The 14,727-nt window shown below is 34.5% G+C and overlaps 2 protein-coding genes across 6 annotated transcripts in view; one reads left to right on the forward strand and one right to left on the reverse strand.

Moving 5' to 3' along the window:
- LOC123307435 (nucleolar protein 4) overlaps window positions 1-14,727 on the reverse strand; it is a 257,824-nt gene that overhangs the window by 80,579 nt on the left and 162,518 nt on the right. The window lies entirely within an intron of this gene.
- Window positions 972-6,565, forward strand: LOC123307436. Its single transcript, XM_044889751.1, has 3 exons — window positions 972-1,234; window positions 3,782-3,977; window positions 6,172-6,565. The coding sequence occupies exons 1-3, from the start codon at window positions 989-991 to the stop codon at window positions 6,384-6,386; spliced, it is 657 nt and encodes a 218-aa protein (XP_044745686.1). The 5' UTR covers window positions 972-988; the 3' UTR covers window positions 6,387-6,565.

Here is a 14,727-nt window from a genome sequence, read left to right on the forward strand (position 1 = left end):
TAAACACAATTTTTTGCTTTTTGTTTTTCATTCAAAGTTTTGATTAGTATAGATCTTGAATCATTTTGTGATTTGAAAACAGTTCTCATGTTGTATTTGAAACCGATTCTTGTTATTTTTCTGAAAGGCCATTAACATAGGGATTGACGTTTTTGTTTTTAGTTGTTCTTGACGGTTTCTTGGTTGTTTCTGATGATCATTATCATTTTGGTTAGACATTTTTTTTTCTGAGTTTAATATTATACGATCAACACACAAAAAAGCAGCCTCTACAGTAAACAAATTTTTTCATAAATTACTTCTTTGAGTCATCATATTATTACGCCATAATGAAAAAATTAATCGGAATCATTCTCAGGAAGCCTGCACTGTCAAACTGCCCCCATATCATCTCTGTGTAGATATATGGCTTTGTCCGTCTTAGAAATCCCTTTCGTTCGCATTTTACGTAACGAACGACAGCGGAGCCAAGGTTTGGGGTAGATGTAAACGGTCCAACGGAATATCAAAGAAAAACATCGCTTTGACTTTTTCAGTCTGTGGCGCTCAAAGAAAGATCTGAGTGAATAATATGCTGGAAGGAGAATCATTAAGTCACAAGATCTGGGGGGTATGAGATGTGTTTTTATGTGGACGCGAAAATGTGGGTCGACTAGAAATCGTTGAACATAAAAAAAAAGGATCTGAAATTGCAGGAAACGACTTAACCAGATCTGGTTATACATGGTGTTCCAATCTGTATAGATTCACGTATTGTCATATGTGGAATAACTACAACCAACAATATAAGTTATTAATATTTTAACCCCTCTATTCAAATGAATATTTGGTACTGTGACACATTTAAGATTGTTGATGGGCGATGGTATTTCTATGATGGAAGTTTGGTATTTCTATGATGGAAGTCATGGAAATTATACCTGTCGATTTCTATGCACTTTTTAACATTCATACAATTTCTGTGACGAAACTTCATGCTTGACATAAAATGTCAATGTTCTCGCGAAGCCAAAGTAAAATTAAATCCCTCAGGGGAATCCACATAAATGTTCCACTGTTAAAATTTAATCCCTTGGTGTACGCACCCCCCTACAAACGTGACGCTGTCACCAAGTTCAGGGTTGGTAATCGAGAAGTTGTCGGCTATGGATGGAATGGAGAACCGAATTATGGCGACAGAAGCCTCTTTCCTTTTCCGTCGATAAGATATAAGGAACCTACCCAAGAAATATTGGTGAGATGTATTCTTCATATTTCAAGGATCAATTGATGTTCATTCTGCACCTAGGTGGTGTTAGTCCTTGATTGAACGATATCCTCAAAATTGTGACTAACTAGTAACAAACAATGGAATACCTAATGAACTCTTGTGACTGATTTATTTGATTTGAAATACTAATGCCAATGCCTCTTCGACTTTCGATATTGCATGTTTCAATAAGGATGCTTTTGAAATATCTGGTATGTCAGACAGAAGTTGAAGCAGCCCTGAATAATTAGGAATGGCGTATAAGCTTGCTCAGATTTTGGGATTCAAATTCAAAAAAATTCGCCAAAACTAGAGAAGGAAAAGGAGTTTCCATTGGATCTTTCAAACTGAAATTATTAAAGTGATATACTTAGTTTGAACAATTCACGTATACAATTTGAGAAGGAACTATCCTTTATATCTTGGTCCCCATACTGGAACATAAATACAGGAAATAGCCATTGCAGTGCTATGAATACATTAGTTACCTCTCTGTCTAGCTCGACACTAAGGTAGTGGCGTTACATGAATAAATTCGTATACCTATTTCCTATATTTTCGCATTGTAAACTCACTATAGTCTTTGGACAACAACAAATGTTTATTTTCCATTCCTTGCATCTATGTTACAAGGTCTTCATATAAAATCACAAAAAATGCAAAAAAAGGTAAACTTTGTAGGAGGCCATTTTATACGGCTGGTTCCAATCAATTTGTATCAACCCTGTGAGCGTGATGACAGCAACCCCTGAAATCTTAAATAGGGAGAGGGTTTGAGCATAGACATATAGACATAGACTGTGCCTTCCCTTTATATCTATGCATGAAATACGGTCAAAAAAAGTGACAGAGAGAAACGCACGTCAGGAATGCAGTTGTCTCTTTCTAGAATATTGATTGGTCCACACTCACCTCTATGTGAACAAAAAAGAGAAGGTATATGCCCGACCATCATTTCTCTCTTTCTATAAAAAAAGCCAATTTCATGCTGACATTGCTCAGTCCATGTCTCTAAGTCTATGGGTTTGAGGTTTGAGTGACACTTTAATCTTGCCTTTTTATGTTAGTACTTGACTTTGAAACCAGTTGTATCTGTAGATGGTAGCAACTCTCTTTTTTGCGTGAAGATATCATGCTCAAATAGGTAACGATAGATAATTATCTATCGTTACCTATTTGAGCATGATGTATTTCATACGCTGATACGTCTGATGATGAAAACCTTGACAAAGACAATCGTTAGTCATTGGAAATTGTTTTCTTTCAATGTTTTTCCCGATAACCAAAATTTAGGTCAAGTCTCTCTCGCCCCCTCTTCAACTCTCCCATGAGTTAGGGAGACATGAGCCAATTTTCAGTTCTTAAAAAAATAATTGCTGTACCTACTCAAAATGTTCATCTCACCATCTACTCTACTCTCTACTATTATAATAGTATGGGAGAGTTGAAGAGGGGGCGAGAGAGACTTGACCATAAGTTTGTTTATCGGGAAAAACATTGAAAGAAAACAATTTCCAATGACCAACGATTGTCTATGTCAAGGTTTTCATCATCAGACGTATCAGCGTATGAAATAAATATTTTCTATTTCAGAGTCACTCTCACTTATTTCCGATATGTTTTTTACTTTTTTGAACCTTTGTAAATTTTTTTATAGTTATTTCAATTTTCTTTTTTTGAACTATTATCTAAGCTCAGTGCGGAAAACTTGGACCTCTGATTATGTCTCCCGACCATAATCTATTCAACAAATGTTTTCTTGAAATTTTCATAACTATTATTAAAAAGGCTGTTCGTTTATAAATCAATATTAATGAATGAAAGCAATAAAGCTAAATAAAACCACGCACCTATTAAAATTTTCGGAGAGTGTAACCAACAAAAATTATTCAATTCCTTACTTACTAACAACAAAATCACGTTCAACCCTCTCAATTCCGCACTGTTCTGATGGCAGCTAAAATAGAGCCGCCACTAGTTGTGCCTTGTTACGAGTATGTCACAAGCTATTTACGGTACCGGTAGCGCGAAATTTGAATTGAAATATTTGAGGTTATTCAAGTCTCCCACCTGAGCAAGTCTCTCCCTAGAATATTTTCTATGAAAAATTAAAATAATGAAATATTAATTCAAATTTTCAAAATCGGTACACAACTTTTCACGAGAAATCCATTTTCAACAAAAAATAAATTCTGCAAATTCCACTGCTTCTCGAAATTAAATGGTACCGTGACCATTTTCGAATATTTTAATTTCTTGGATGTGGCCGATCCTTGATGAAAATCTATAATTGAACTCAGAACAGTTTTTACTAAACTATAGTGAGTTTACCTTGACCCACCTGAAGATGCTATTGTGATAGCGAAACATGTGTCGTGATGTAAAAACTCATTTTGTGAAAATCGTATAATCTGTTGTTATTTCAATTTCAAATCTTTCCAGAGAGTGCAGCATTCTTCATTCACATTCAAGTACTTTCTTTTTTTTCATATTTTGAACCAAGTATGAAATTAAAAATAGAACGATTTCTAGGCACTACGTGAGAGAGAAAAAGGTAATTGGAAACTACTTTCGAAAGAAGATAAGAAAGCCCTGTATCGAGCCTCTTTCTGTCAAACGTTTGCCGAATTCTCAACACCAAGACCTGGAGGATTCTGTGAGGTTATAGGTTGGACTCTGATGTGGCTTTCTGTTGGTTTATGGATCTCTATAGGGATTCAATATTATGGTTTGTAACCAGAATAGTTGAAAATTATTCGATGTGTTGAAAATTTTTTGATCTCATCTGAAAATTTTGAAGGTGTTTTCAATTTGAATAATATGTTCCCTTTTCTAACATTATTCCCAATCATAACGATAACACGTACAAAAAGATTTATACATACAGGGTGTTTCATCATAAACTGGACAAACATATATGGTCGGTAAATGACGCCGGGAGAATCATTTTTGCCATATGATATACGTACACCGTTTTCGGCGCATAAGCGTATCTCGCTTATGCGTGTGTTCATCGTCGTATTTGAGCAATATTCTTATGAGTGTTGTCAGTTACGTATAAACCTCAAAGTAACGGATTTTTGAGTGCTTAAATCAGAAAATAAGAATAGCTCCGAAAAAAATTACAAAATGGCGGAAAACCTGCAATATTCGTGATTTTTTTGCGGTCGCCAAATTGAATTTCATTTTCTGAATGAACACAATTTTCGCTTTTCTATTTCCGTGAAGAAATTCTTTCATAAATCGTCAAATCGAACACAACATGTCTACAACAAAAAAAATTTCATTGTTGAAATGTTTACAGATTGTACTTCCTTTTATACCAAAAACGAATATGAAAACAGAATCGAAAAATATCAAACTGTTTCTTTACTGAAGCCGTCCAAATATCCCGTAGGAACCTCTAACATAATAAAAAAAAATAGTTGCGCTTTGAGACCCAAAATTTTTTAATTGAGCTATCAAAACATTTCAGATGCTAATATGAATTTATAAAAAAAAAAAATTTCGATAAAACTTTGTTGGGAGTCGAACTTCCTTTTATATCTTTTTGTCCATAACCACATGTGTTATGACTTTTTTCCGATGTTTTTTGAGTCATCGTTTAGATATAGCCTTTTATCTTGTATTATATTTTATGTTTTGTTTCATTTTTGTTGATATTTCTTGCTTCCGGATTTAAAATTATCTTATTGGTCCTGCGTTATTCTACTTATTGACAGGGTTCTGATATTTCGTGTCTCATTCTTTTAAAATTTTGAAGCCCTGATGAACTATATTTGGTTTGAATGTTCGGTTGAATTGAAGTTTGTCTACGTACACGAGAATTTCGTTTCACTATTTTGTTTTGGAAATCAGGAATTTTTCATTCAAGTACAATAAAATTTTCATTTGGTTTTGGGTAATAGAACAAAAAATGTGGTGGTTGAACCTCTCACGTCAAAAGCACTACATGAAAAGTTATGTGGTATACAGAGAGAGTTAGTCTTTGACTCTTACAAATATTTTAACTGTAGATTCTTTTCTTTTTACTTCTTTTTTCCAAAACCATTTTTTCCAATTCGGCCCTGATAAAAATATATAGCCATATTAAGTTTTTCCAATGAGCTGTGCCAACCCTGGAAAAACAAAATTACCTTCAGAATAATTATCTAAATCTGAGTTGCTGAATACAACTCTAAAATACCCAATTTTTCAAATTTCACGAATACCTACTTTTTATTTTTTGAATATCAAATTACTCGGAAACGGCGCATTAAACGAGAAATTATGAAGAATACTTCTATTTCAAAAAACGTTCAAATATTCATTGGATAGCGTCCAACTTAGATTCAAGAGTTGGGTTCTTTGATTTTTTGGTTTTTTTATTGTACGGAATGGTCATAATGAGACAACTGAGTGATATCTTGAGTTCGAAAAAGATTAATCAAATAAATTAAAAACTTTATTCCGAAATTCATCTCATTACATAAAACCGTTTGTGAGATAGAACTAAAAAATTTTTCATGGTTTTTCAACCGATTGGGCAAAAATTATAAAGGAAAAAAGTGTTTCTTTCGACCTCAGGAATCTAGTGTTAAAATATTTGTACAGTCAAAAAATCACCCTGTACGTTTACGTCAAATACGGCGGTGGCCTTCGACATATTTCAAATATTTGATTCATTTATGCATTCGTACTTTAAAAAACTCAATAGACGTTTCTGTCTCAAAACCGTCCGTCGGCTTTCAAAAAATAGGTTATATGGTATGTCACGTAAATGGTTACACGTTTATATTCTACTAAAGGGTTTTTCTTTGAAGGTGGGGAACAGAAAATGTTAAATATCCGGAAACTTGATAAGAACTAGGCACCGTGGATACCTTATTCACATTCCGGAATAAAAATGGATATTTCACTAATTTTTTGTTCTAATATTCTAGTGAATCCTGAACTTCCCGATAGCTTCACACCAACTAGAAAAAGGGCTCAGATGCGTCGACAGATTTTATTACAAGTCGACCCGGTGTTTGGAATGGCATCTAATTGGGATTACGAAAAAATGGATTGGAAAAAAGTTGGGTGGTTCACACCTCCGAATCCATTCATCATATGTCCTGATGATCTTGATGAAGACGATGAAGAGAATGAATCTTAAATATAGAAATGTTTTCATTTCAAATGATCGAATTGAGGTATTATGTCCTGCTGATGAATGTTAATTTTGTCCTTATTCTAAAATCCATTACGCATCGCAAGAAGAAGATTTTTCATTTTCTATGAAATATTGGAATTTTATAGTCAATATGAAAATGTAGTAAGTAAAAGAGAAACTAATACTTGAAGACTAATATTTTTCCTCCCTACAAATTAGGGATTATCACCCCGTGCATTTCAAATTCGAACAACACGTTAATTGGCATGAAGTTTACGAGTTGGGGCCTTCTCTCGAATCTGGTTATTTAATTGTTTTCGGCTACTATCTACCCTTCATCAATATCAATTCAGGGTCGAACATCATTGAGTCATATTCTCATTAAATTTTTGTTGATGTTGATTATTGCTGTCGATCATTAATTATTATTTCTTTGCGTTTTTATTTTTTGTAGTGAGATTTGTTTATTTTCTGCTCATTATCTTTCTTGAATTAATCTTATTGTTGGGGAGCCGACGATGCTAAATCGGGATTTACTAGAGTGTCGTGGAGACCTAGTGGATTTGATGGTAGGAAAAAAAAGGTTGCAGGTTCTCATAGATGTAAAAATAAATCGTCAGATGTACATACTCGAGCGTGTCAGATTAAGATACGGTATATGCCCCATGTGCCTCTGATAATAAATCCATGTTAATCTGACAGGTTGCGTGGTGGGGCTAGGCGAACGGAAGAGTTAAAAATGGTAAAAAAAAAATTTTTGAGCGTGGCAAATTTTTAAAGGATACGTTAATTGGACCCAAAGGAAGCTACTTTTCAAGGGACTGACAGTTCGGATGTGACACAAGGTCACAGCGGCGGTCCTTTGAAAATGCAAAAATATCGGTGTTGCAGACGTGTGGGTCCATTAATCTGACAATAAGGGAGTTTTCTTAATCTGACAGTTTGAAGATGATAACAAGGCATTTTTTAAAATATCTCTAATCCTTTCTGTATTCATTATGAAAGTTTTAGATAATAAAATCCTATACAACTTTTGTCTGAAACAATTTTACATAATCTTAACCGTTTTCGAGTTAGAGGGTGATGAGGGAGAGGAGCTTAGCCTCACATGCGAAAGGCCAAGGTCAATGTAGAATCCCAGTCTGATGTACAGGGTGGGCAAATTTCGATGTTTTAGCAGCCCAGTTTTTAAACCAGAGGAGATACACAAAATCTGATACCTCATTCTCATTCTCTTTTTCTGAGAAACTAACAATAGTAGTAGTCATTTTTGGCCACTTTCTTTTGTTTTCGAGTTTTTATTTTTTTTTATTTATTTATTTGACATTGGGAACACAAACAGGTCAATGACCCATAAACAGTATCCACAGAGTTATAAGCAAAAATTGGAAAAATGGCGATATCGAAATAAATTTATATCTCCGCTAATACTGATGATGGAGCTCTGAAATTGCAACATTATACAGGCACTTTTTTACGTAGAATCCAGTGGCGTGCTCGTCTTTTTAGCAGGATTTTTAATTACGAATTTATGACCCAAAGTTATGTTTTTTTAGATGGGAACACTAGATTTCTGTACAATTTTTCGAGAGCTTAATTTTTACTGATTTCAAAAATATATAACATCATATGGTTTGTAACAATATAAATAATAAAAAATGGTCAAAAACACTTTTTTCCAGTATTTCTATGGTTTCAACTTTTGACGAGCACAGAAAAATAGAATTTCCTATATCAAAAGCAGTCACCTTCCGGCAATATCATTCTTTCTATGCTTTTTACCAATTTTCACAAAATTTGAATCAAGATATATTTCATGAATTTTCATAATAATGAAAGAACTTATAGAAGGAGGCACTGGTAATCATACGATGCTATATTTTTCTATGCTCATAAAAAGTTGAAACCATAGAAATATTGAGAAATAAGGTTTGTGACCATTTTCTATTATTTATATTGATACAAACCATATGATGTTATATATTTTTGAAATCAGTAAAAATTAAGCTTTCAGAAAATTGCACATAAAACTAGTGTTCCCATTTAAAAAAACATAACTTTGGGTCATATCTTTGTAATTAAAAATCCTGCTAAAAAGGCGAGCACGTTACTGGATTCTACGTAAAAAAGTGCCTGTGTGATGTTTCAATTTCAGAGCTCCATCATCAGCTTTAGCGGAGATATAAATTTATTTCGATATCGCCCTTTTTCCAATTTTTGCTTATAACTCGAAAACAAAAGAAGGTGGCCAAAAATGACTACTAATGTTGTTAGTTTCTCAGAAAAAGAGAACGAGAATGGGGAATCAGATTTTGTGTATCTCCTCTGGTTTAAAAACTGGGCTGCTAAAACATCGAAATTTGCCCACCCTGTACATTCATCGCTATATATCTCGAAAACGTTCAAACTTAGAAAACATTGCTTCGGACATAATTTGTAGAAAATGTTATGCCCTACAACTTTTATAATGAATGCGAAAACAATTTGAAGCCCAGGCGAGGAGTCAATTCGAAAAAACTGATTTTTGTGGCCTTTATGGCCAATTTTTATTGTTTCGGCTAGCTGAAACTGTCAGATTATATATTTTCCGTTAATCTTGAATCATTGGCTTCAATATAAGAAAAAAAGCCACCGCGATCGAGAATGTACACGTGACTTTTTTTGCAAGTTTGGCGGCCACCCATTTTCGTCACGCTTAAATTGTCAGATTAAGGGAATATATACTTTTCAACATGTAATTAACCACATATATCCTTATCTGATACGCTAGAGTATGTTAAGGGTGTTTCAAATTGCGCGTTTTTTTTTTTTGAATAAATAAAATATAGATGGCACACCGAATTTGTCTGGGTATTTTGATATTCGAAAAGTATGATGAACGACATTTATAAAAATGGTTTCGTACACGATACAACAACGCGTTCAGATTGTTTAATTATTTCATGAAAATCAGCGTTCTGTGAAAAGTGTTTTATGGTTTACATAATCGTCCATCTGAAAGCACTGTTGGTCGAATTGTTAACAAATTTCAAGAGACCGGTTCGGTGATAATCGAATTTTTGTGGCCTGAATTAATAAATATTGATAAAGAGGACATTTGGTTTCAACAGGATGGCGCTACACCTCTCTTTGCAAATGACACAATTGATTTATTGAAACAATAATTTCCTGGACGAATAATCTGCATAAACGCTGATGTCAATTGGCCACCAAGATCATGTGATTTGACATTGTTGGACTATTTTCTTTGGGGGTTATGTAAGAAGCCAGGTCTATAAGAATAATCCACAATCGCTTCTCGAACTAAATAATGAAATTATTCGTGTCATCAGTGAGTTAGAGCCTTAATTATGTCGAAATTTCATTGAAAATTTAAACGTCTGTGGAGCTGCAAGAGGAGGCCATTTGGCAGATATTATTTTTCGTACATAAATGTCATAACTGATACATTTTTTGAAAACGATTGCAAATTATGTGTTTTATTTATTTTAAAATAAAACCGCGTAATTTGAATAACCCTTTACAATGATCGTTTTTTTTTACTATTCTGAAGGGTTGTCCTGAGTATGTGCAATGATCGTTTTTTTTTACTATTCTGACAGGCCGTCCTAGACAATTCCCCCTATATACAAGTCTAATTTTTGGTAGAGGTACACTACAGAATCCAAAGAATCTCCCTTTATATTAATCTGACACGCTCTAGTGAATCCCGAATTTTCCTCTTGGGCTCCCCAACTATTATTATATTTTTGCGTTTTACAATGAAATATTACGCGGATTCATGCATGTAGTGGATAATATTCAGAATTTATTAATGGCAAACTGTTTTACATCTACTGAGCGGAGGTAACTGACAGAACATAATATTTGAAATCGAGAGATACATATTATTGCACCTACTGTTTCACCTGCCCGCAGTATTAAAGGTTATATCAATTTCTTTATTTGGCACGAAGATTCGGAGCCAGGATAGTTGCTTCAAATTTTACTCAACCATGTGAAAAAATTTGTCGAATTTATTGCGCAAATAAACACAATGTGTCCTTCCACATGAGATCAGCTTATCTCGTCTTTGATTGTATAATTTTATTTTCGTTAGCTGAAGATAGACCAATAGGTTTGAAACATGTTCTTTCAGAATTGATCACTTTGGACTGATTATGAGCCTTCACACCGTATCCATCATGATGAAAAAAAAATGTTCTCGATAGGAGACAATCTTAGAACTCATAATATAGCATAGCTATCAGTCTGAAATGCCAAGCTTTCCTAGCAAAATCTTCTCATATAGGAGACTTTCTTTCATTATGAAGCATCGATATCCCCCATCGTCATTTGACTCATATCCTTCGTATATCCCTACAGCACTCAAACTTCGAATGTGAGCTCAATATCTAGGAAACTTCCCAGCCCCTAATATAGCCCAGCGTAGGAAAGAACAGAGTCGAGTGTCTGCCTTCATTTAACGTTCCTGGGTGTTCACCCCCATCCCTTCAGTTCGCCCTCTCGTGCCCGTGTCGCCCTTGGGGGTTCCGACCTGCCAGATACCCGAAACGAGGACTGCAATTTACTTGATGAAGGGTGGCGGCGCCGGGGGTGAGGTTGGGCCGATGGGGTGGGCCTTGTATCTCCTGTGTGCCCCTTTCCCCAAACTCGGGGGGTATCCACCCTTCCAGCCTTGTCCCCAGCACAGGAACGTAGTGGAAAAAATTTCACCGCTTCCAGCAAGAAATTCTTCGTAGCGCGATATATTAGGAGGTCTGAAGATTAGAACATTTTTTATGGTGGTGATTTTTGTTGTCTTTAAAGTCAGTAAGGAGTAACGCAAGAAATACCTATTTATTTTTCTGCAGGTCTATACTGTTTTGTAGAAAAATGGGTCAATATTCGTAATTGGGATTTCAAATGTAGATTGCAGCGACATGGTGATGACAGTTCGAAGTAAAAAGCTAATGCAGTCATTGCCAGTTTTGAAGGGGATTTTGAGATTTTCGTCAAATAAATACCTTTTTCTTAGTTTATAGTTGTTTTTTCTCAATTTTGAAGATAGGTTGTCGAAACTGGATTCCAGTGTGTTAATTATTATCAATTTCAGGTCAATAAATGTCAAGAAGTATTAGTATTCATGAAAAGAAATCCGACTATCTTCTGAATCAGGTGAGAACAGAGAGCAATATATTTTGAATCCGAACTTCTTGGCTCTTTATACGATCGTAATAGAAGAAAATTGATCATATGGAGAGCCACAACTATGATATTTTGCCTCCTCCATTATATACAATGGCTAAATTTGCAACATTGATGTTACTTGTCCAAGTTGAACTGCAAATCAGAAATCATTTTCTAAATGAATTTTGTGTGAACGGTATCGAAATTCATATGTTTATCAACTCACTATACTCCATTCACATTTATTTTAACACTCGGTGGCCATGAAATAATTTTCTTAAGTTTTTGAAACTAGAACGGAGTAAGGTTGGCACTCATGAAATGTCGTTAATGTCATAACGCCGTTGCCACAACTAATATCAATTTTTATTACGAAAATGCCGAAAGTGATTGAAAAAAGATACAGGGTTTCAGGAAGTGCTATTTAGAATTCATGTCCGCTCATTCAAATCGTTAAACCCTGATATTCTAAAATCCACATTACGTCAGAGGTAGCGAACATATTCAATGTAAGAGAATTTATTTATTTAATGTTTCATCTTAATCTGAACGACTTATATTTTAGATTTTAGCTGAATAATTCCACAATCAGAAATATTGTGAATGAAGAAGATGACAAACAATTTCCTTTCATTGGGAGACCCAAAAAAGTGGTGGAATTTGAGAATTTTATGTTTGAGTGAATTAATGCGAAAAGTTCACTACAAGATTTTCGATGAAGGTCATCGTAGAATAAGTTCCCGAAAATTGATTTTTCTATTTTTCATTTGACTTGTCCTATACATTGTAAATGTCTTAACGTACCGTACCAATAAATACCTAATTATTATTATTATATCAATGTATTAAGATGAATAGCCACAAATACGCGCCAGTTGTCCTGTTAATTGTTTATTCATGTGAAATTTTTGTTCAAAGGCGGTGAAGTTCTTCTTGACTTGAAACTTCCTTTAATTCCTCTTACTTATATTGATGCAAGATGATTTTTGTTGAAGAATTTAACATTCTTGTAATCATCTGTTAATTCCTTCGGGAGTTACCCATTCCCAAACACTGCATCATATGCATTTCATTTTCGGGTTAATATTTTTGAAATCTACAACTGATGTAATGTATTCAAACTATAGCCAAAGAAGATAACGAACATTATCTCTCCTCAAGCTAGTGCATATTATGATATTATACTGATCTCTTGTATTTTCCATGCAAATAACTGGATTTGGTACTTTTACGTAGAACGGACAAGATAGCGCTCTTTAAAACTCAAAAATGACAAGCGTCGTGAAATGTACAAAAACTTTACCGTGCTATAAGGATGAGATACATATGTTCTTAAACATTGACTAAACGTTCATTTCATTGTGGAAAATAGTAAAAACTGAGATCTTCACAAGAAAGTCGTAATCGGAGATTTTCTCAAAGGTTGCAAATTATGAAAACTTCACTAAGATGTCCCCATTGTCACGAGATAGATTAATATATTTTCAACAGAATAAGAGATATTTCTTATAAAAACTCTTATTGAAACACCAAATATTCTTCGTTCCTCGATGTAAACCAACAAAAGTGCATTAACTCTTCTCTTTATTTACAAAAATTGACACCAGGGGGCGTATCGCTTGTTTGGAATTCCCAATTGCGCAAGTGCATCAAAATTACCGATAATTTCACATGACAGCGTGTTGTCAAAAAACTGTATGAGTTCATTTTTATAATTCGGAAAATGGAGGCTCCTTCTCCAAAAAAAGATATGAACTCATGCAGTTTTTTGACAACACGCTGTCATGCAAAATTATCGAATGAAATGTTTACTTATCAAACTGGCTTTATTAATTTATTGATTCTTACGGCAAACTTAACACCTCGATTTTCCGGCTTTAAAATGAAAATGTGGAAAATTGCTCGGACCCGTAAAGTTCTGATTCGAGGAGGAACAACTTTTCCGCTTTTTGCATTCCCGTGACTGCAACCCCCTAAGGGGGTGAGCACAACTCCTTGATTCTGAAAATGAATAAGTAGTGTTGCCATATCTCATGTTGAAGATCTTATCAAGTATTATCTGATCCTGAAATTTCGCTTCAAAATTTCCATCGTTAACGAAATGACAGGTAAAATAGTGGAAGAGTAGTTACTTTTGTGATTAGTTGATTAAATGCTGGAAATGGACACCATTCACTTCCATGCAGTAATATAAGTTTTACTGAAAAGGTTCACCTACATTACTCAAGTTTTCTAGTATAATTTGACGGCATTCATTGATGATCGGAGTTCACAGAACGAGAGTCGGAGATCGGGATAATCCTCATAAAGTTCCTGAATCAAACGTATCTTATAAGGATGGAATTTATGTTGTTAAAGGATTCTTATGATTGTGATGCGTGAAACACCAGATACATCGGGCAATTTCCCAAGTGCTAAAGGTCAGATCCATTGCTACATGACCTGAGACAGCCACGTCCCTCGCTTCGTCTTCTTCATGCGCCCTATTTTTTGTTTCCCTCTGAACTAGTAGCGTCAAATTTAACAACCAGTTGTACAACGTAACCATCGGATACATTTTTTCCAGAATATCGTTCGTTGAATAAAGTCGCTGTTGTTCGCGTAGAGTCGTTATTTCTAAAAAATAATTTTATCATTTCCACCATTTCTTCTTTTTTTCTACGGAAGACACCATTTCAATTCTAGTGCAAACTCAAAATCGTTCTAACAAACTTGTAAAGTTCTTAAAAATTCACAATACACGAAGGTAAAAAGACAGAATCAAAAAATAACTTCTCTTGCAAACCACCCGGGGTGTCAGAACTACGAACCATATTTTCAAATTGATGGTATTTGAAAAAAACTGCACTTTCCTTTCTTTTCTGTGGATCATTCTGTAGTTGTTTTCTCGTGGCATTTTACGCATCCCTGGCTACTTCAGACTCAATATCAGTAAAAGGGTTGAAATTGATGATCTAGTGAAATATTTTTCCATCAGTAATGTAGCGGTTACGTTCCAAATCGTTTCAGCCGTATATTCTTTGTACTCATGGCCATTGTGCTTACATATTATTATATTGAATGCCCAGTCCATTTTTATTGTTGGCAGAACGTTCATTTGTGTTTTTCATTCAAAATATATTTTTCTCGGTAGAGCTCATAAACTGACGATACAAATATTTTCTGTTATGTTTTG

This window comes from Coccinella septempunctata, chromosome 2 (genome assembly GCF_907165205.1).
Source record: "Coccinella septempunctata chromosome 2, icCocSept1.1, whole genome shotgun sequence".
Taxonomy (NCBI): domain Eukaryota; kingdom Metazoa; phylum Arthropoda; class Insecta; order Coleoptera; family Coccinellidae; genus Coccinella; species Coccinella septempunctata.

Excerpts from the sequence above, each read along its gene's own strand:
- LOC123307436 (XM_044889751.1), top strand. The coding sequence starts at position 989 with ATGTCAATGTTCTCGCGAAGCCAAAGTAAAATTAAATCCCTCAGGGGA. Across the intron at positions 1,235-3,781 it reads AACCTACCCAAGAAATATTG|GCACTACGTGAGAGAGAAAA; the intron begins GTGAGATGTATT and ends AACGATTTCTAG. Across the intron at positions 3,978-6,171 it reads TATAGGGATTCAATATTATG|TGAATCCTGAACTTCCCGAT; the intron begins GTTTGTAACCAG and ends CTAATATTCTAG.